This window comes from Dipodomys ordii, unplaced genomic scaffold (assembly GCF_000151885.1).
Source record: "Dipodomys ordii isolate 6190 unplaced genomic scaffold, Dord_2.0 Scaffold4, whole genome shotgun sequence".
Lineage (NCBI taxonomy): Eukaryota > Metazoa > Chordata > Mammalia > Rodentia > Heteromyidae > Dipodomys > Dipodomys ordii.
The window spans coordinates 13,464,959-13,487,183 of record NW_012267220.1 but is presented as its reverse complement, the minus strand read 5'-3'; the positions used below and the strand labels follow the sequence as shown (position 1 = coordinate 13,487,183).

General features: G+C 40.8%; 1 protein-coding gene across 1 annotated transcript; it reads left to right on the top strand.

Moving 5' to 3' along the window:
- The first annotated feature begins 2,442 nt into the window (after window positions 1-2,442).
- Window positions 2,443-4,678, top strand: LOC105991219 (WAS/WASL-interacting protein family member 3-like). Its single transcript, XM_013023820.1, has 4 exons — window positions 2,443-2,569; window positions 3,516-3,600; window positions 3,702-3,954; window positions 4,083-4,678. The coding sequence occupies exons 1-4, from the start codon at window positions 2,457-2,459 to the stop codon at window positions 4,676-4,678; spliced, it is 1,047 nt and encodes a 348-aa protein (XP_012879274.1). The 5' UTR covers window positions 2,443-2,456.
- The last annotated feature ends 17,547 nt before the right edge of the window (window positions 4,679-22,225 follow it).

Genomic DNA, 22,225 nt, shown 5'->3' with positions numbered 1-22,225 from the left:
AAAAAATATATTTGTCTTATTTGAATGAACCTCTTTTTCTAATGATGTATTCTTGTTTAACTTATCTAAAATAAATTTACTACTAGAAGACAAGTGGTACCTGTAAGAGGAATACTAAAATTCAAGTAAGTAAAAGAAAGCAGGGGGAAAAAGCAACAGGAAATGAGATGTAAAAAACCCTGAAATACACAACAGTATAGTTAAACTCATTATAATCCCCCATCTTTGAAGAATTTAGGAATAATTTGTGAATGCCATGACATTTTAAAGGGGGATTAGCAAGTCTTATTACTGAACTAACCTCTCGCTCTTAGATCAAGAATTAAATATTTGCTCTGCAATTTAGAATCACAAATCGAAACTTTCAAGACTCATATAGGAATTTCACATATGAAAACATACAAGTGAGAACTTTTAAGTAATGAGGAGTGTACAAGGTCAGATCATTGATGTACGTACAAAACCTTGTGCGTTAAAATTTTTTAAATGTATGATGACTTACGATTATACAGCTACTCCTAATGCTTACTGTTTCTAATAGCTGAAAAGCCTAGAAATACTCCTCACAAGTAGGCATGGGTGGGTACACCTAGTATTTTACACAGTGAAGGCTGCAATGGGTTCTGTTCAACTGTAATGCTACTTTGGGGGGGGGGAGGTTACACTTTCCAAAAATGCCAGGCTTGCTTTTTTCTTTCTTCCTTTTTCTTTCTTTCTTTTTTTTTATTTAACAACAGAAGGGGAAGGTGGTGCCTAAACATGTTTCTATATTCTAGTTTTTTTTAAAAAAAAAAAAGAACACCACCCAGTGAATTCTGCCAGAGTCTACAAATGTTTGACAAAACCCATTGTCAGAGATAAGAACTAGAGTATCAAGAAGAGGAGCTAGCGCTGTTCAGGAGTTCTGGGGAAAATGCTAGCACTTCCCCATCCCTTACATCCCCACCGCATGCATTCAGAAGTACCTGGAAACTTTTCTCTGGCTTGGAATCCTGACTTCAGAAAACAACAGTATATATATTTGCAATAGGACAAGACAGAATTGCCCGTTATCTTCTCTGCACAATAAAACTGGAATTACCACCCCGACTGTCTTAAAGGTGAGGCAGTAGGAATGGATCCCGAAATGCATTTCAGATGCTTAGGAAAGATCAGACACAATCCGCCTCAGCCTCCAACATCGGACGCCCTTTCCTACCGGCTGAGACACCAGACAGGGGCTGGCATGGAGTAGCAGGCGCGTAGACCCCTCTCATTGGGTTTTGTTTTTGTTTTCTTACTGCTCAGGTCGGGTGTGTGTTTGTTCCCCAGCCCCGTCCCATCCGGAGTTGCTGGATCAAGTTTCAGCGTGGGTTTCCCCCCCCCCCTTCCCTCAGCTCTCAACGTCTCTTTCCCTCACTTCTCTGGCAGTTGGCGAAGCCAGCTCCCCGCTTCCCGGGAAAGTGTGGGTGGGGGGCATACCCAGAGCTTCTCGCTCCCTGGAAGCCCCACAGGACGCTGCCAGGCGCCTCTACAGAGCCAGGAGGGGCTCCGCTATCACCCTGGGCATCACACCTCCGAAAGGTGGACCCGAGCCCTCCATCCACTAGGAGCGCCCAGCCCCTGAGCTGCAACCGGGGACTCCGGACTTTCCCCCCCTCCCAGCCCCGCCACCCCAGAAACCGAGCGCGCTGCCCAGCGCCTGGGGTGAGGTGCACTGAAGTTCCCAGCGGCGCTGGCCAGCCGGAGGTGACTGACGCTGGGGAGGGGCGGGGACCGGGAGGCCGGGCCGGGGCCAGCGTGCCCGCCGAGGCCGGCGCTCCTCCAACTGGGGACTGGCCAACTTGCTGCCGCCTCCGGGAGCGGCTGGGAAGGAGAATCGCGCGGCCCGAACGCGCTCTCGCCAGCCCGCCACCAGCCCTCCTGGTTCCTGGCGCCTAGGGGTGGGTGGGGTGGAGAGGGGGAGCGAGAGGGGGAGCGGGAGGGGGAGCCCCGGGACATGAGGACCCCAGCAAGGGCCGCCACGCACTTACCGCGCTCCACTCGCCCGCGCCGCCGGCTCGCTCGCCGGCCGCAGCCGCCACCGCGTCCACCGGAGCAGCGCGCACACCCAAGCGCTTGGCCAAATTCAAAGGAGCCGGGCGCAGGGGAGGGACGGGGGGGGTGGGCCGCGGCGGGAGCGGAGTAGGGGGGAGAAGGGGGCGGGGAGGGGGGCAGAACAGCAAGTGTTACAACTTCCTTCCCTGCCCACCGCCCGGCCCCGGCGGGGCGAGGGGTGCGGAGGGGAGGGCAGCGCGCGCCGTGCGCCAATGAGTTCACTTTCTTTTTCTCTCCCCCCCCACTCCCTACCCCGCGCGCTCTCTCGCTCTCTCCCCCCCACCCCTCCCGGCCCGCCGGCCCCTGCCAGCCTCCTCCGCCCGCCGTGGGTCAGCCGGGCCCGGGCTCGGAGTTTGTGCCGTCCGCCCGGGAGCGGGAGGATGGAGGAGGAGGAGGAGGCGGCGGCGGCGGCGAGGGGAAGAGGAAGCCGAGGAGGAAAAAGGTGGAGAGGCGCGCGGGGCGCTGTGCCAGGGAGTCGCATCCAGGACCGTGAGTGAGTGGACGGGGGACGCTGGGGCGGGGGCGGGGGGTGGGGGAGACGAGTGTGCCCGAGATCAGACGCGTGTACACGTGCGTGTGTGTGCGCGCGTGTGTGCGCGCGCGCGTGTGTGCGTGTGTGTGTGCGTGTGTGTGTGTGTGCGTGTGTGTGCGTGTGAGGAGGGAGAGGAGAGGAGCCTACCATGCGCTTCTCCCGGTGCCGCTCGCGAGAGAGCCCAATCACAGGGCGAGCCGGACCTGGCTGCGAGCATTTATAATCCGTGACTCCTCCGCTCCGCCACTTGTCAAGATGACAGGTACTTTATTTCTTCTTTATTCAAAAAGAGAGAGAAAGAGAGGGAGAGAGAGAAAGAGAGAGAGAGAGAGAGATTCCCCTTTTACTGCCTTTTTCTGTCAAATGGGATTTGCTGGACTGAACCACGTTTGCCGCCCCTTCCCTCCCTCCCTCCTCCGGGCCGCACGTTGGGTGGGGGGGGGCGGGAAGAGAGAGAGAGAGAGAGAGAGAGAGAGAGAGAGAGAGAGAGAGAGAGAGAGAGAGCTTGAGCGCACCCCGGCTTCCATGCTGTGACCAATCAGGGCATCTACTACTCTCGCCGTGATTTAGGGGTCATCCATGAATAACCCTTCCCGCTGATGAATGGCTCTCGGCGGCTTTTGGCTCTGGCTGGCGGGGTGGGGGGGTCTGCCCGCCGCTGATGGCAAACACTGATGAACTTACAGCGCCATTCGAAATGAATGCACACGCACCGACCCCGCGCCAGGGGCTGAGCGTGGGGGTCGGTCCTGCTCTTCTCCCGGTGATCCGCCGGAGGACCTGGGGGGGGGATGTGTGTGGGAGGGAGAGGGGGGCGGGTAATTGCTTTGGACTTAAGTGGAAACACTGCTCTGTGTAATCAAACCTCTAACCTTCTTAGAAAACTACTTTTCTTGATCTTCCATAGGGTGGGCATTTCAGGTCGTTCTGAGTCACCCGGGAAGGGTGGGAGAGCTAGACACTGCCGGGAAGATGGATTCGGAGGCAGAAGGGTATATAATTAAAGATTTCCACCCCCACCCCCCAGCTCCCCCGTAGGCGGCCCCGTCCTTCACTGAGCCTCGGGGAACGACCTGCGCGCCTTCTCTTCCAGAGAGCGTCCTCCTCTCCAACACTGGAAAGCGCACTTGACCTTCGGACTGGGGAGGGCCGCGCCGAGCGCTCCGACGTCCCTAGGAACCAACCAAGTGTCCGCCGCTCCCCGCCCCCCCCGCCCGACCCGGGTTCAAGTACCAGGACCTGCGACCAGCACCGAGCGAGCGGCGTGGGGCGCACTCAGGAGTCCTTTAACACCTCCAAAGGGGACCTCCCGCTCCAGCCGCCGTTCTCCAGCGTCCCTCCCACCGGCTCGCCCAGCAGGCACCACACCCCGCCCAGCCTCAACTTTATTTTCTTGAGGAGAGCGGTGGTGGAGGGGGGGCAGGGGGGTCTCCCGGCCACTTTGTACTCTCAGAAGTTGCTACCAAAACTCTAGCTCCAGGATCTCCACCCCCCCCTCCCACACACCCACCACGTTGTCCTTTGGCAGACACAAAGTACAGACTGGGGAACTTTCCAAACCACCCGAAATTTCTACTGCTTGGAGTTGGGGGGGACATCAAACCCGCCACCTCCTCGGATCCCCGCTCCGGTTCTCCGGACTCCACACCACTCTCAGCACCTTTCGGTTCTCCTGGGGGAGGGGAGGGGAGGGACGTGGCACTAAGGTGTGGTGTGAGCAATCGCAGTCACCTGTCGGTGATTGGGGGTGTTTACCGTCCCGTGATTTCACCCCACCCCCACCCCACCCCCATCACCTCCTCCTGGCTCCTGTTACCAGCCCGGGGCAGCCCCGGGGCAGTGTCCCCGCAGCCAATCCGTCTCGCCTGGCCGAGGGGCTGGGGCACTAAGCTCCTGCTGTCTTCCACTCTGAATTTCGGAGCGGAGGATTGTCTCTGGTCTGTACCTAACTCCGGGCTGCAAGCAAAGACGATTATATTTTTAACCGCGTGCAGAACACTGCCTCTTAGGAAAGCCTGGACCTTTCTGATACTTTCTCCAAAGTTTCGAACTGATAAGGAGAATGCCTAGACGCTAAGGGACCGAGCGCACCGAAATGCTTAGACAAGGCTGGGTTATCTGAGAACCCGAGCTGGCTCCTGGGGCGCTAGTGATGCGAAAGCAACACACACACACACACACACACACACGTGACTTTCTGGGACACGTCCCTGAGGCGGAACAGTCTCCTTCCTGCCATGAAAATTTCACACTTGAAAAAACGAAGGTGGTGGGGTCGGATGAATTACGTCTTTTTATTCTAGCCATCCTCATTATTTTAAGAAATTTGTCAGTCGTGAAGGTATGCCCCAAACATTACATGATAATCACGCAAACTGCTCAAAATTAGCATCCTTTACGTGACCTTAAGAAAACTCCACGGGTGGTGTTTCATAAATCACTTTGGTGGCCCAGTTCCCACAAAAACATATTAAATGTTTAAAACTTTTGTAATGCTCCAAGCTGGATTCCCCTTTTCTCTTTTGTACTTAACTCTCTAGGAATATACAATAAAGAGAAGGCACTGCTCCAATCCTAAAGAAGTCAGCAAATCTTCCTGGTGGGAGTTGGGGTGGGAGGAGATGGGGGTAGTGATCTTTTCAGCTCTGTTTTCTGGAACCCTCATTATCGTGAACGTTGGTAATAAATGAAGGAAACAATGGAACTCATAAAATTTAGAAATGGTAATAAATCTTGGAGCCTGTCTGTAGCCCAGCTCCCTGTTACACAATATTCCAAGTTTTTCAGTATGTGATGCTGAACACACAGCCTAAATGGATGCAATAGAGAGAGAGGGAAATAGTCTAGAACTCATTGCTATGGCCAGAGCACTCAGTGGTCAAAACGTGGCAGGCATCCTCTTCAGAGTGTTTGCTGTAAGGCTCAGCCTGTAACTCAAGCAGTGTACTTGTTACACTGGCATCTTCCTTCACCTGTCTCTCTGTTTTCCTAACAAAGAAGTTCCATCGTTCGAAGATGAAGAGCTGGTGTGTAGTGCCGAACTACGACAGGCTTCCTCCTGCAAATGCATCCCTGAAAAGCTCAGAGACAGCTTGCTCAGCTGACCACCCAGCTCTTCTTCACCTCCTAGAGTGGTTGTCAGTGGAGGGTGGGGAGGGAGGGGCAGGCAGGTGGCTTTTCCCGTGCCATTGCAACAAGAAAACCAGGAGTAAGAAATGCAAGACATTGGTCCCTGTCTGTTTTGCAAACCTCAGGCTGATCACAGAAACTTGCTTGGGCTGGTCACTGCACCCTGCACCCCCAGCCAGGACTATGTCTATGTGGGATAATGGAAACCAGCAAGGTCCCCCTCCCTCCCTAGGGTCCCCCTGGTCAAGAAGGCAGCCATCCTAGCAATCCCTTTCCCTATCTCTGGAAATGCCTGTCTGGGAGGGGGCCAGGACTCTGGACTGGCTAACTTTGGGGTAAGGATGCTTATGCCATCAGAACTGGGGTAAACTAGGAAAGGGACAGGTTCTTGCCCTGCTTCTGAGGCAGGGTTAACAGCACCCTACTCTGCCACTCCAATTTCCCAAGGGCCAACCCACAGCTAAATGTCATTCCCTATCTCCTAGTGATGCTAGCCAAATTTTAGTTGGAACCTGCTCTTCCCCTGGAGGCTCTTGCAGATGGAGGGGCGGATCACCTGTAAGTTTTCTCCTTTCTTGAAGACCCAGCCTAGAGCTGACAGGCTGGAGAGGGAAGGGGCCACAGGGCATCTGTTCCTTCTCCCTCTCTCCTAGGGAGCCTCCCTCTCTGCATCCACTTCCTCCTTTGACTTAAAAGTCTCTCAGGTTTGCAGAAGGGGGGCACCAGGTTGAGCAGGTATGAGGATCTCCAGAGAGACTTAGGGACATCAATGAGTTTATAAGTATTCTTTGGGCTTATTCCATCGGGTCTAGCAAATGAAGGTTTGAGTGTCTGACTGCTGGCCCCAAACCAAGTTGCCAGAGACCAAGACCGCTACCACCCAAAGGACTCTAGACATTGGTGAGGAGCTAGAAAAACAAAGGACATGGGTAGGGCCAAGTTCAGGCTAGACCTACATCTACTGGCTCAGCCCTTGAAAAGTATCAGGAAAACCAGAACTCCAAAAATGTCCAAACAGGGATTATGTCTAATCGGACACAATAAGTGATAAAAAAAAAACCCAGCTTCCAAAATAGTCCCTTAGCAAGTTCTAGATGTGTGAAATGTTCTCCTTAAACTAGTTACTTTGCGTGTAGCAAACAATCTGGAACAATGTGCAGCACTAGAACTTAAATTTTACACTTCGGTCTCTTGAGTCACTGTATAGTTATTATCAGGTTTGTTGTTTTGATTTGTTTCTTTTCTTTTTCACTTGCAAAAATAACTTATTTCCCTTGACAGTTGGATGGAAGGAAACTGTAAAACAAATAATTCTAATCTGATCACTGACAAAGTCATAAAATTAAATGACTGCTTGTAGAGGAAAGTAGACTTTCATTACCTTAATTAAAGCAAGATAGGCCTCTCTCACCACTCATACATTTTGGAGCCCTGGAGTGGACTGGTGATTCGACGAATCAACCTTTTTTAAATGGGGTCTGCCTTTTCAGTACATTAGTTTGTGTTCCATGACATAAACAGAGCTTGCATGTGGCTTTGACCTTTGATGGAAACAGCGTGGAACACACACCAATGCAGATGAACTTTTGCTAGAGCATCAGAAAAGGACTCAAGTTCTTTGAAATGATTCTGGACACCAAAGCATCTTTCCATAGGTGGTCCTTTCAGTTTTAGGTGAGTGACATATATGTGTTTAGAATTTGCCACAAAACCCCACACTGGAAGATGGAACCTTTATAATTAATAGTGATTATGGGTGCCTTTCAAAGTCTTAGGTTTTTGTCCAAGTGACTTGTTAGCAAACAGTATATATAGTGTGTCTGAGGTAGTCACTAGATGCTGGCTTATCAGACAAAGTAATAGAACAAATTTTTTAAATAAAACAATAGCCTTTAAAAATTTCAGAGATCAGTTCATAAATTAACTTATAAATACATTAACTTGTAAATTAATTTGTAAAATATAAGTATCCAGTGACTATAATTCAGTGTTAGATGAATTATCCTTCTCATTTCCCAGACGCACCCAACTCTATCTGCACCGCTTGCTGACCCTCGGTCTACAATGTGGGGTACTTGGGTCCTTGAAAGGCCCAATTTAGAAGCTCTAGTAATGATCTCCCCACAAGCAGTGCTCCCAATCCACTTTCTGTGTGTAATACAGATGCTCTTGCCCTGTTGTTTGCCTTTAGTGAAGGGAATTGACCTTATTTCTCTGTGAATCCACAGGATCAACCTTATGAGCTGGCCTATAGAAGATGCTGAGTTTGTTGTGATACATGGGAATGAGTAGATACCTAAAAACAATTCTTTTATCATATTTTGTGACTCCAACTTTCTTTGCAATAAGCATAATGTACCTTAAAATATATTAAGTATATTTTATTACTTGTCAGATCCTTTTTTAAACAGTGGGGGCATAGTTTTAAATTTTCATCATTATAGGAAGACACTTTTGAACTTAGCTGACTTTTCTCAGAAACAAAATCAAAAATGAAAACAAAGACTGGGAAAAAGGCAAAAAGAAACAAATTTTCTTCCCTCATTCTTAGTATGATGAAGTATTGACTGAAAACGGGAAAATTGTAGCAAGCACCAAACAAATGTAGATAATCTATGTATTTTATATTAAATGTGACACTATTATAAAACCCTTATTGTCTTCCAAATTACCTTTGGGTTTTTAATGGTAAGAAGTATAGAGCTTAAGACGACTGCTTTTCATTTCTTTGAGACAAGGGTTCAGCTGGTATTGGGGAAACAATCTCTGTCTTTCTTGTCTGCTCAGGAGAGCTGTTTCTAATTGATCTGGCACGGAATTTAGTTGGAGATGTGTATGTTTGCAACCGAAGCACAGAGCCTGTATGCGTTGTAAGGTGATACCCATATGGGCCTTATTTGAAATACTTAAGGATTTTTGACATTAACCTGGGTTAAATTGAGCTATAAATTCAACTCAAGTGTATATGTCCCGACAAATTCATCATCACTTTGGGTAGACTCAGTCCATTAATAAAGATGATGACCACTTATCACAAATGCAAAGGTTTGCTGTGATAAAATGCCCCTTATGTTGCAGTTCGTACTGTTTAAATGCAAATTGTCCGTATTAAACAGACATTTTCTACTGTTATCACTTTCCCTAGAATGGAAATGTTTAAAAATGATCTCTGGGTAAAGAAAAGGATATATAGTCAAATCTATTTCCTCTTCCAGTATTTTCAAGTGCACTTCGCTATCATCATGAAGATTTAATTAAGCAAGCTCAGCTAAGCTAAAAAGCCAAAGCGGCTGGAAGTTACTACTTATAGAAGCACATTCAGGATTTCTACAAAATAATTTATTTACTATTCTTCATTTAGGGATCTGAGCCACCACTGAAGGTTAAAAATACAGCCGAATTCTATAGCATCCTCTCCCTATTTCTGAATATCAAATTTAGAGCTTTACACTTTGCTCCTGATAATAGTACCAAGTTATGGATGTTGATGGTCCCTTCCCTTGCAGCTTTAAATTGCCTTGAAAAAGATACAGTTTCTTTAATTAAAAAAGCTGCACAGAACTAATCCCTCTAGCTGAAAAAAGAAAAGTTTTAAGCAATCTCTTTCTGCTCGGAGAGAGAAAGGCAGACAATACCATAACAGATCAGAAACATAAGCTATAGTGTGCAGCCAGGAACACAGCAGGGAACTGAATACTGCTCCGACTGTGTCATTTTTTAATCCCCCATCCCGGTTTTCCCCGTCTGACCTCATGCTGAGATGAAGTTATCACAGAAGACAGCTTTACTCTCACCAATGAATCCAACCCTGGATCTGTATTATCCTCAGCAGATCAAAACACCGCTTTCATCAAATAGCATTATCTGCATAAAAGGCATGCAATTGCCCGATAATTTCACCCAAACTATGCTATTCATTTAAAGGACAAGAAGAGAAATGTAATTCATTCCTTTTTTTGTGGGGGGGTGGAGAGTGGCAGAGAAAACTGAGACTTGGGGAGCAGAGGCTGGAAAAGCTAACTTCTCCCTTTCACTCATGGGAACTTTTCTGCCTTTTTTTTTAAGCACACACACACACACACACACACACACACACAATCCCAAGAAGGGGTCCATTTAAAAGTCCCTCTACTCCTGGGCTTTAAGATGAATCGTTGCAGCAATTGGGTACAGTTTGAGTGACAAAAGTGTAAGTTGTGTAGAAAACTTGGCAATGAGAAATAACAAAGCTTGCTGATGTCATTAGCCATGCTTCCATGAACCCCAATAAAAACATCATATCCAGTAAAATTGGAGAAGCATAAGAATTAGCTGAACAATTGGATGAAGTTTAACATGACATTGTATTGCAAGGAGGAAATTCTGACTGGAGGATCTTTCTGAGCATTATGAGATGTCTGAATCCTTACAGTGTGAAGACAAAGAAGAATATGTAAAAAAATATTCTTATAGGCAGAGACTAGCATTTAAAAACTATTTTTCCAAGTATCTTAGCCTCCTTTGGATATTCTTTTCCATTTTATGCTTTAAAAGTGTTATCATTTTCATTGTAGATTATGTAAGGTGATATTAGGGACTCATCTTTAATGGAGCCTCGCTTCTTTTGAATGACATGAGTTGTTTTGCTCAAGGTACCGTGAGAGGTTAGAACAGTCAGACAAAACCATTTGTGTCATAGGAGTGGAATTCATAGGAGGACTAAAACTCTTTGTGTGGGGCATATGTGACCTATTAGGTATATGTTAACATCCTGATAATATAGTCTGTTACTCACCATATTTTTAAGGAGTTAGCTTGAAAGTGTAAATCCTCAGTTCTTCCCTTTTAGTATTTGTGATGCCTATTAACCTTGCAAAATATCCAAATCCTTCTATCACCAAGACAACATTTACACACAAAATTGTACAGGGCAAACAGAACTGCTGAAAGAAAGAAAGAAAAAGAAAGAAAGAAAGAGAAAAATTTTAACCTGCTTCACATGCACGGCAAGAAATAATCCTGGAAATTCATGAAACAGGTAAAGGAGTGAGAATTTTCTTTTGGAAAGAGAGATACTGTTTCTGTTAGAAATCATTCCTAGGATTATCACTTGTCACTGTAGACATTTTAATTACATATAGGTATTCTCTAAGCATTTAAATGGAATGAATAAATAGATGCTTTTCCCTATCAGCTTCCTGAAGCTACAACTTAATACCCAAGTGCTCTGAAGGCTAAAAATCTATGCAGATATTTGGTCTGCTCAGTAGTAAAGTTCAAATTCATGTTTCCAAAATATAGCTTCATGACATACAAATTATCTTAAATTTAATATGATTAAGCATTAAACTATGGTATTTCCTTGAATTTAATGACAGTACTATTTTCATGTCAAACTTGATTACAAGAACCAGCTTTCAGAGTGAACTGTTTAAAATCCCAAATCATTAACAGATCACTTACAGTTCAGTCTTCTTGTCTGTGAAATATCAACTAAAAATACATAAGTGGAGAGGTGGTTTCACATTTTACCTACATATATATGTGTGTCTCACTATTTTAAGAGTTATATTTTTGTCTGAAGATGGCAGAAGAAAGATGTTCATCGCACTGATATGACTGCTACTTTCCGCATACACATTAGGTAGCCTAATGTTCTACTGTATCAAAACATTTTCTCCAAGCTTTTCATAAGTGAGTGTTTACCTGAAATGAATATAATGAGACAAACTTTCCTAAGACTTTCTCATTGTAAACACAACATATGAGTTTTTAATGTTTTATTTCTCCTTGACTTTCAAACTAACCTACATTTGACTTCTAATTTCTCTATGAAACTAACCATAAATCTTTATTTCAGTCACCAGAGTTTGTGTCAAGAAGACTAAAGTTATGGAATTGCTTCATTTAAAGATGGTACCAGGAATACTACTCTCAGATGAAGACTTCCCAAATGGGAAAGGAAAGTATGTTTCTAACAATATTTTAGGTAAAAGCCACCCTCTTGCCTAAAACTTCCAAATATGTTAAGACAGTGAAGTCTGGTTTGCTCTGTGGTGTGAAAAGTTCTGTAGAGAGGAAAACTGTAGAAAAAGACTATAAGATGACCAATGACTCCTACTGAAATAAAGCCAGTACCAATAAGGTCATAGGATCTGGGTTTTAATTATGCTCATGAAGATATAGCTATGAGTTTTATTTAGTTCAGCCATTCCTAGAGCAGACTGGGAGAAGAAAGAATTTATCCTGGGCAGAGAGAGTAAGCATCCTGCTTTCTATGTTTACTGTATATTTCTTTCCTAGCCCTAGCCTCCAAATCCAGCATTCTTAATCCACAAAATCTATGAAAGCCTGTGATTCACCTTCTCCTCTTTTATCCTTGGATAAGATATCTAGGAGGAAAGGGAAAAAAGTAGGCCATGAGAAGATTATGAGCTGAGAGTCTTTAAAAAGGGAGGAAATTGGCAGAGAGAAAGAGAGAATCTGAGTTAGGAGAAAGAAAAGGGAGAACAAGCTTAAGCTGAAGATAAACTAAGAAAGGTGCTAGAAGGAAGAGAGTATTTGTGAGATTCCTAGCGTACAGCCCTGGTTTAATGGGGTTGCACATTTACATCTAGGCTGTTTACACTGATCAGAATGTATTGGAATCCTGGGCTGGGAAGGTGGCTCAGTGGTAGAGTGCTTGCCTTGCATGCATGAGGCCCTGGGTTTGATTCCTCAGCACCACATAAACAGAAAAAGCCAGAAATGGCGCTTTGGCTCAAGTGGTAGAGCACTAACCTTGAGCTGAATAGCTGAGGGTCAGCGCCCAGGCCCAGAATTCAGGCCTCATGACCAGACCCCCCAAAAAAACAAAAAAAAAGAATGTATTGGAATCTTTTCCCTGATTTAAACTAGGTTTAAATCAGGCTGTGATACAGGTAATACTTATTTTCACATGTACACAAAATCACCCTATATTTGTTTTGAACATTTTAGTAACAAATTGTTTATCAAAATTTGAAGATTGTGTTGATAACAACTAGGCTATAAAGTCCAGATATTTATTTAAAAATTATAATCTTTAGATCACCTACATCAGATTCACATGAGGGTTCTTGAGAAAGTATACATACATTCCCAACCTCAATCTCAGATATACAAAATCAGAATTCCCAAGGAAAGAGCCAATAACTTAGCATCATCAACAAGCCTAGAACATTTGTGTGCATGAGACACATTGCTATGGGCAAAATATTATGTACAAAGCAAATAGATCCCTATATATATTAGCATTATATATATATCTAATATATATTAGTATGTCCTCATTAAAAAAGAAGTTGGCGCAAGCATATCTATCTTAATTATTTTCAAAAGTGTCATATTCCCATCTAAAGAAGAAACCAAAATCCACAAAATGAGAAGACTGAGAATATCCATCTAAAGAAACTCCATTTACAAATTTAGTGACATTTCAAAATCAGATTTTTCAGTCATTCAGTCTAAGAGTAGCAAAATAAATAAGCTACAAATTGAGATTGTATTTTCTATGCATTTTAATAATTTTAATAATTATATATAACTGTTTGCTGATTGGGGCAGGATATGTAGAGTATATGAGTGCTCAGAACACATGCTTAGCATATATGAAGCCCTGGGTTCAACCCCCAGCAACAAAAACAAAACAAAATTAACAGCAACAACGGTTTGCTCAATAGTATGTGTGTATTTAGTGTGACTTTAAAATTATGTAGGTTTGGGGACAACTCTTTTTAATATATATTTGCTTCTATTATGAAAACTAAAGGATATTTTGTGTGACATGGAATAGAAATTAGCACATTTATCACATTTAACAGAAGTCTAGAATAAGCATCAAAAATGTAAGAGCTTTATCTAGAATCTAGGCATTTATAGGTCAACTCTACGCTATTTCTATATTAAAAATATTGCTCATGCTGAAAGCTCTTAAATCTTTAGCATTAAATATCACCACTTATCATTATTTCCTTCTTCTGATAGAATTGGTTTTGGAAGGATGATGTTAACAGGGCACCATTGTTATACTTAAGGATGTTACCCTTTTCCACCTTTGCATTACTAGGAACCATGGAGAATGCATTCACTGTGGTCTCAACTACTGGAATGACCACAATCGTACCTGGCTCTTGCCCCATTGTCCTTCATTCTCACTCACCTTGCCCTAATGGATTCCTATGGCAGACAGTGTGCCCATTGTCTTATGTGTATTAACTCTAAATGCTCACAACTTCAAAAAAATAGTTGCTATTGTTTTTGCCCTCACAGATCAGAATATTGAAAAGTGAGAAAATTGGTCAGTGTACATAGAAGAACCAAGAATAATGACTTCAGAGCCCAAACACTTTAAAATAATGTATATTTCCAGGGGAAATGGAACCTGCTCTGGTCATAAAGTAGTTCACTCATATATGAGTTCATACAATGAAATGAAAACTAGATTTTATTGAAAGGATCAACATGACCTCTCTCTCTCTTTCTCTCTCTCTCTCTCTCTCTCACACACACACACACACACACACAAACTGGGGACTAAACCCCCACACTTCTTAAACATACTCATATATATATATACACACAAATGCACCCACATGCACACTTACTTTAATGAGACTTCTAAAAGAAAATCTTTTACAGTTGCTTTTGAGAAAATCCTAATTTGAAAAATCTTTAGTTTCTACTCTACCACAGCAAACTTATCCATTTATTTTGTTTTCTATAGATTTATAATAAAATTGCCTCCAATATACTGTATTTTATAATTCCTTTATATATTGCTCTAATATTACTGTAGCTCTCAGCACATATTTCTAAATGATAGTTTAAGACTACACTGGCTTTAGATTTCAACTCTACAATGATGCTTCATTCTTCCATGATTGATTTATGAGGATAAAGCAAAATCACTGTTTTAAAGACTCACTATAGTGTGAGGATGATAAACATTTGTCATTGTGATAAAAAAAATTTCAAGAAGGCTGTAACTGCTCCAATAGCCTTTAGCTTGTAGAATTTGGTAATCCTCTTTAAAGCACTAGGAAAGTTAAACAGGGTGAATTGTAAGCTTGCTGCTACTTGAAATTACAAACCATTGAAAAACTGTCCAGGAGAAAACCTTAGGGAAAAAATGTGGATAATAATGCTTTATGTGTGGTTGCAAAACAATAATGAATCTGTCTAATCAATTGTTCTGAATAGTGATAGATCATAGTAGGAAGGAAAATACACATCTTTATTGACCCCTTGTGAATTCTGTTACATTTCATTCTTGGGACTTTTGAATGGTTTTCTTTTGCACTTCAACACACAGCGACAGATTAACCTTAAAATGGTTATCTATAGCTCTTCTGAAAAGCAGGACTTGACATAAAATAACTGTAATCAGAGCAGGAAATTAACTCCTCATTTGTCACTTTTGGATATAAAATATTAATGATAAAACGTTAAAACACCAAATCAACATTGATTTCAAGTAAGTAAGTCTTATAATACGTGAGAATATTTTTGTTATTGTTTTCATTTGTTTATGCAGCCCAGGATCTTGAACTCAGGGTCTGGGTGCTGTTCCTGAACCATTTGCTCAAAGCTAGTACTCTACCGTTTGAGCAACAGCCCTACTTCTAGCTTTTTGATAGTTAATTGGAGATAAAAGTGTTAGACTTTCTTGCCTGGGATGGCTTCAAACAGTTATCCTCAAATCTCAGCTTCCTGAGTAGTTTCTTTTTCAAAGACTCAGAAATAGTAAATGATAAGACTTATTTTCAGGACAAGGAAGAGCAATAAATTATGACCTTATCTCATGTAGGTTTCTCTTCCTTAACAGATGCATCTCAGGGCAGGCAAACTGATTTTGTATTTTGCCATAACCTGTTGTACTGATAAACTGTTAAGTGATTGACTGTAGTTGGCACATTCATTTTACATGTATGGGCATGCCATATGTTACAGTTAAATTGTAAAAAACAATTACTCTGTTGGCTCTTCACTTCTCAAACCCCTATTACATTTATATTTTATACTTACATTAACAAATAAGGAAGAACTATAGAAATGATTAGATTATGTTTTGTTATGTGGGTGACTGGGCTACAAATCTACTTGACACAAGGAGGATGACTATCACTCCTAACAGACTAAATGGTCTTCAAGTCACAATTCCAGTTTATCCTGAGGCTGAAACTACCACAAGAAAAGTAATAGAGAGTCCCTCTATATCAGCTTAGCATTGATTTTTATGAGCATCATAGGAGAGTATTTTTAAACTTTAAAGGGTTAGAGTTTATTGGTAGTAACTTCCAGTTATCTAACCAGTTACTGCTATTATAGTACAACTCAGAAAAAATAGAAAAGGTATTGCTTTACCATAGACTGAATGCAATGATTCATATGACCCAATGCTATAATCTCACATCCTTGTCTTATTCGTAAATATTTATTTTTTAGGATTATTTATTTATTTTGAATTTTTTATTGTGAAAATGCAATGGGTCCACCTGTGTCCCTAGTTAAACGATTTGTTTTTCCCCTTCCCCTCCACAAATTATACCGACATCAAATACAGTGAAAGCAGGGGTTATACCGTGGGGGAGGGACATACAAAGCAACAAAGAAATAATCTTATAAATGTGTTAGAAATGATCACCTGAAAGAATAAAAACATTTGAATACATATTTTAGGGTTCATTTCTCTAACATCAACTTATCTGACCTTTTCTGCTTGACTCAGACAGTACATATTTATTAGGTAGCAACTGTACACTGCTAGAGTTGATGTGGAAAGTATACAGAATTGGTTAACTGTTTCTATTCTTCGTGCATGCTCTTGTGTGTGTGTGTGTGTGTGTGTGTGTGTGTGTGTGTGTGTGTGTGTGTGTGTGTGTGTAGTTAATTGATGATAAGAGTTTTTCAGATTTTCCAGCCCAAGCTGGCTTCGAACCACAATCCTCAGATTCTCAGTACTTAGATTTCATGTATGAGCCATTGGTGGCCAGTTTATATTATTGGTATAATTTGTTGAGTCATTCTCCTCCCTTTAATTAGTGATGAAAAGTTGCAACCTATCTACATTAAACATCTCTAACTAGAGAAATTGACTTCTCAAAAAGTAGTTTAAATGGGATTTTTAACTTTAATTTATTATGCTACTTCTTAAGTACATGGTATACCATTTGGGTGACACTTAACACTATGATTATGAATCACCTGTAAAATAGAAATGTAATTTGCCATTGGCTAAATTTGATATATTTATTCTCACCAGATCTGCTATTGATTATCACTTTTGTTTTCAAACTTTGGCAAGAATACCACTAAAAAAATTGCTTAGAATACCTAGAAATTTTGCTTTATAATATTTTAAATTCAGTGACACTCTTAATAAAAATACTACTATTTTTAATATATGATACCTAAAACTGTGCTTAAATATAACTTCTGGATTTCAATGACATTACACTAATTTTGTATTTATGGTTTCTGAGAGTGTTCTCCCTTTGAGGGATGATGAGTTTTTAGAAGTTGATGAAATAATACAATCTAAGTCAAAGTGGTGATCTGTGGTTATCTTTTCTGCCTGGGCTTGCTCCCAACTGTGATCCTCCTGAATAGCTAGGATTATAGGCATAAATGAGCCTACTGACACCTAGCATACACATATTTCTTGATTGGCTATTTATTGCATTCTTGCTAACGAGTTGGTTCTGATGATATGTTTAAAAATTTCAGTTACTATGTTTTTATAACTTTCTGATCATATACAATACTCTACCTTTCAAATATTTTATTCTTCATCCTTCAAAATTTCTGAAAACCAAGGTTAATATTTGACAGTACATATTTATGATACTTTAAAACTACTTATTTCTATGTATTCTTTTCCCCTGATTGTATGTTATGAAATGCAAATGGATCTCTAGCCTATAACATAATCTAAGCTGAGTTGACTTAAGTGTTAATTCAAATTATTTATACTTTACAGGTTAGTGACTGCTAATTTCTTTTCTTGGCTATGTACATTAGCAACCCTTTATATGATATTTATTACATAAATCTAAAATGACTTATTGTCTCTACTCTGATCAATATTAGCTACCTGTCCCCTGCAAATGTACATCGATTTCCACATTCCTCACACTTCTTTGGTAGAGATCTTTCTGGGTGGCCTCAAATTAGGACATCTTTTTTCTTTCTTATGACCTGCTATAGTTTTTGGTGATATGAATAATTGGAATGACAGAATTAATTTGAGTATGAAAATTTGAGGGAAAAAGGTCCATTATATTTTACTTACACTAATTGTCAATTTTGTAAAGCTAGTTGGAAAGAGCCGAACTTTATGTCAAATCAAAGCTAATTTCTTGAGTTGATTTCTTGAGTTTTTCAAGGATTTAATACAGTGACAAGGATGAAAGAAAAAGTAACAATTATTACCTGATTATAATTTTAGAAGAAGAAAATGTTTAATTCAAAATATAATTTAAATAAAGATTTACAAAATTCTCAGATTTACTCTGTACGTGGTGCTATCTCACAGTATGATGTCTCACTTTGGGTCACAAAAAATAAAAATATTAATGAGTTGCTTGCCTTGAAGAAAACTTAAATCTCAACAGAGAATAAAAGAAACAATGAAAGTTGAAGAAAATGATAGTTGAAAAAAAGAGTATAACTACAGACGATAGTTAAAAATGCACACCTAGAAAACAAAGATATATGGTAATATTCAACATAATAAAAAAGAAGTGAGTTAACATACAATAGGGCTTCTGAGGATTTTTTTTGATGTATTTTATTCAATAACTCCTTTCATCAAAACGGAGTAGTAAGTAAAAAAAATCATAATTTGATCTCTTAATGTGATCTGATGAATTGCATTATTACAGATTACTACAATACTAAATAAATCTATGATTCTTTATACTAGATATTACTGATTTATAGTTGTCATAATATATACATAATAACTAATTTTCTGCTTAAGGCTCAATAAGCTATCTGGAAACAAATTAAGATTTTCACCTAAAGAAAATATTCATTTAGTAACTTACATTTGACTTATTAATCATAATATTCTCTTTAATTTATATTCAGTCCCCTTAACGTCCAAATTTGGTCAGAGTAAATATACTTTAGCAAAAAAAAAACTTAACCAACCCTGCAAACCACCTCTCACCCTGCCCCAAACTCACAAGTATTGCAATTTTTTTCCACCCCTGCTAAGATCCTTTTCTGGACATCCTAGGTTGCATGCTATGTGCAATATATAACAATGCAAAAAATTTCAAAACCACAGCTTACTTGATAAGTTCGTTTTTGAAAAAAAAATCAGTAAACTTTGTCCTACTCCTAGAGAACATAGCTCCTTCTCAAATGCTGCAAGAGCTCCAGCATGATCCTTCCCTTTAGGTTTTATTTAAAATGTTAATGGAGTAAATCCACAATTCACATAATTTATTTTGAAACACTTTTGTTCAGAATAATGCATCGCAAGAACAGTGATATACAGGCAAGTTCCCTTAAAGAACATGCATCAATTCCGTTCCCTTTTGAAGCATATCACAAATGCCCTCTAACAGGGCACAGCAACATTACATAAATCATCTTATATGAAAAATTAACATGACATCAAATATTTATAAATATTAATGTGTATGTTAATATAACCAAAGCTGTAACAAACAATCATAACCTTGCCAAGTTCTCTAGGACAGGCGCCGCTGATAATGATATCCATTATCTCTGGAGGAGCGCACAATTATGAAAGTTATACACAGGATGCTATGTTCTTAGCTGCTTTTAGATTTATCCATTAAATGTCTGCCATACATAGAATATTAACCCTTGGCTCATATATTCTTAAGAAACATAAAGGCTGCTCCTGAGGGTGAATAGTTTAGAAGCCAATTTTATTCAATCGTTTACCGGGACAGTCACTGATTTTTTTAAAACACACTTTTATGTATCATGGAGTGTAGGGGATGGAACTCCTTAACATGTGGCAAATATTCCATATGTGTTTATGTGTATGCATGCTACAACTAGTTAAAGAAAGCCACATTTTGCAATAGTAGATCAGTGATTCATAGCTATGAGGTATATGACAGTATGTGATCTCCATTAAATAGGTTAAATAGTTTAAATAGGTCTTGTTGAGGATGGGGTCAGGGTTCAGAGTTCTTGGACTTGCCTGGCTCTACCCATAGGTAGAGCCATAGCCTCGATTTTAGGGGCTCATAGAAGTTTTGATTGGGTTCATACTCAGCTCCTTAGGAAGGTATGGGAAATTTAGCCCATGGGTGCTAAAGCAATGTGATTGAAACGGAGAAAGGAAAGGGCCATCATTTTGTACATGTGTATGTGGCATAGGCTCAGGAAAATCTGGTTCAGGAAGAACAAACCTACTTATAAATTGAAAGTGTTTTGCTTCACTGAAAGTTGACTCATGAAGGAGCATTCCAAAGCTACCTGTAAACTGGTTCCCAAACTGGAAGGTTCTTCATTATAAAGCACCTCATTTCCTTTCTCAATTGAGAAGGAAATTAACTCATTACAGGCACAAATAAACCATTTTTAACACTACAGTATTCCTTCTTATCTGCAGGGAATACCTTCCAAGATTCCCCATCCCCCATACTGAATATTCTAGAAACCTCAGATTATACCAAACACTATAGATACTATATAGACTCTATTTTCCCTACACCATACATACTATCTATGATAATTCTTAATGTATAAATTAGGTACAATTGAGAACAACAGGGACAGCATGATATATGTTCAGGCATATGGTATATGTATGTGCAGGCATAGTGTACACTTGTAATTCCAGGTACTAGGGAGATAGAAATAAGAGGATCATGGTTCAAGGCTAGTAAGAACCAAAGTTATCTGGATATGGTAACACACCTCTTCAAACCAGCAACTTGAGAGTTAGAAGGCTGTGATCTGACATCAACCAGGGCAAAGTTAGTGAGACCCTGTCTGAAAAATAAAATAAAAATGTTGGGGGAGATCGAAAGAGAAATGGCCCAAGTGGTAGAATGTGCTTGCTTGCTTGCTTTGCAGCTCAATTCCAGGTAGAACACATGTACACAAACACACACTCTCACACACACACACACACACACACACACACAAACACAGGGTTAGCTGTAATAAAAGAGCAGTTATAACAATGTACTGTAATACATGTTATGTGAAACCAGGTACTAGTGGCTCACACATAATCTTAACTATTCACTATTCAAGAGGCTGAGACCTGAGGATCAATGACCAAAGCTAGCCTGGGCAGGAAAGTCCTTGAGATTCATATCTCCAATTAACCATCAAAAAGCAGGAAGTAGAGCTGTGGCTCAAGTGGTAGAACACTAGCCTTGAGCAAAAGAAGCTCAGGGACCGCACCAAGGCTCAAAGTTCAAGCCAAAGGACTGGAAAAGAAAAAAAGATGGAAAGAAGCAAAGTAGGAAGGAAGGAAGGAAAGAAGGAGGGAAGGAGGGAGGGAGGGAGGGAGGGGGAGGAGGGAGGGAGGGAGGGAAAAGAAAAATATGTGAATGTGATTTCTCAAAATACCTTCTTAAACCTACTTACATTATTATAACTGTATTATTGTACAACCCTCCTCCCTTTCCTCTTGTGATAATGTGAGATGGTTCTGTAAGTAAAGAATGAGAGGACAGAGGTGAGTGATGTAGTTATTGGATGTTGTATCAGGCTCATATTTGCCTTCTAATTCTGTCAGAAAAAGGGTCATTTATTTCAGTGATCCTAGATTATCAAACCACGAAGATGAAGGTGAATAGATATCAGGATCGTTTCCACTTAATATTTTCAGGCTGTAGTTGAGTGCAAGTAACTTAAACCATGGCAAGTGAAACAGTATATAATGTGTGACTAGTGTACTGAACTATGGTAAGATTCTGGTATGAGACCCTGATAGGTAGGTAGGGACAGGGACCTCCTCTGGGGTAGTCAAGAAACTTAACTTAGTTTTCACTTTAGATTTAATACATCTCCTGGATTTAAGATTGATTTGGAGCATTGTTGAATCTGGATACTAATACTAATTCAATCTACTTTACTCTCTGAAAACCAAATATGAAAGGAGTAATATTTCAAGAGATCAAAATAATGCCACTCAAAAAAAATCTTCCTATTAGAGGATTGTTTTATTGCAATTCTTAAAAGTGTAACTGACTTTAGTTGAGAGTGTAACCCTAACACACATTTTAGTATTAATTATTTTAATAAGATAAGAAATCAATACTTAACCAGTATTATTCCTAAGTGGGTCAGACATTTGACTGGGATATAAAGAAAATATATGAATGGTGGAGTAGACACTTTTTTGTTCAGTTAGGAATATATTTCAGATGTTAATTTTCAAATCTCCCAATAACTTATCTTATTCTTCAATTAGTAATATCTTCTCTTAACCATATTACAATTTACTTTTGGCACCTATTCAATAATTCCCATCAGTCCAAATCT

Excerpts from the sequence above, each read along its gene's own strand:
- LOC105991219 (XM_013023820.1), top strand. The coding sequence starts at position 2,457 with ATGGAGGAGGAGGAGGAGGCGGCGGCGGCGGCGAGGGGAAGAGGAAGC. Across the intron at positions 2,570-3,515 it reads AGTCGCATCCAGGACCGTGA|GGTGGGCATTTCAGGTCGTT; the intron begins GTGAGTGGACGG and ends GATCTTCCATAG. Across the intron at positions 3,955-4,082 it reads CTCCAGCGTCCCTCCCACCG|CTCCAGGATCTCCACCCCCC; the intron begins GCTCGCCCAGCA and ends CCAAAACTCTAG.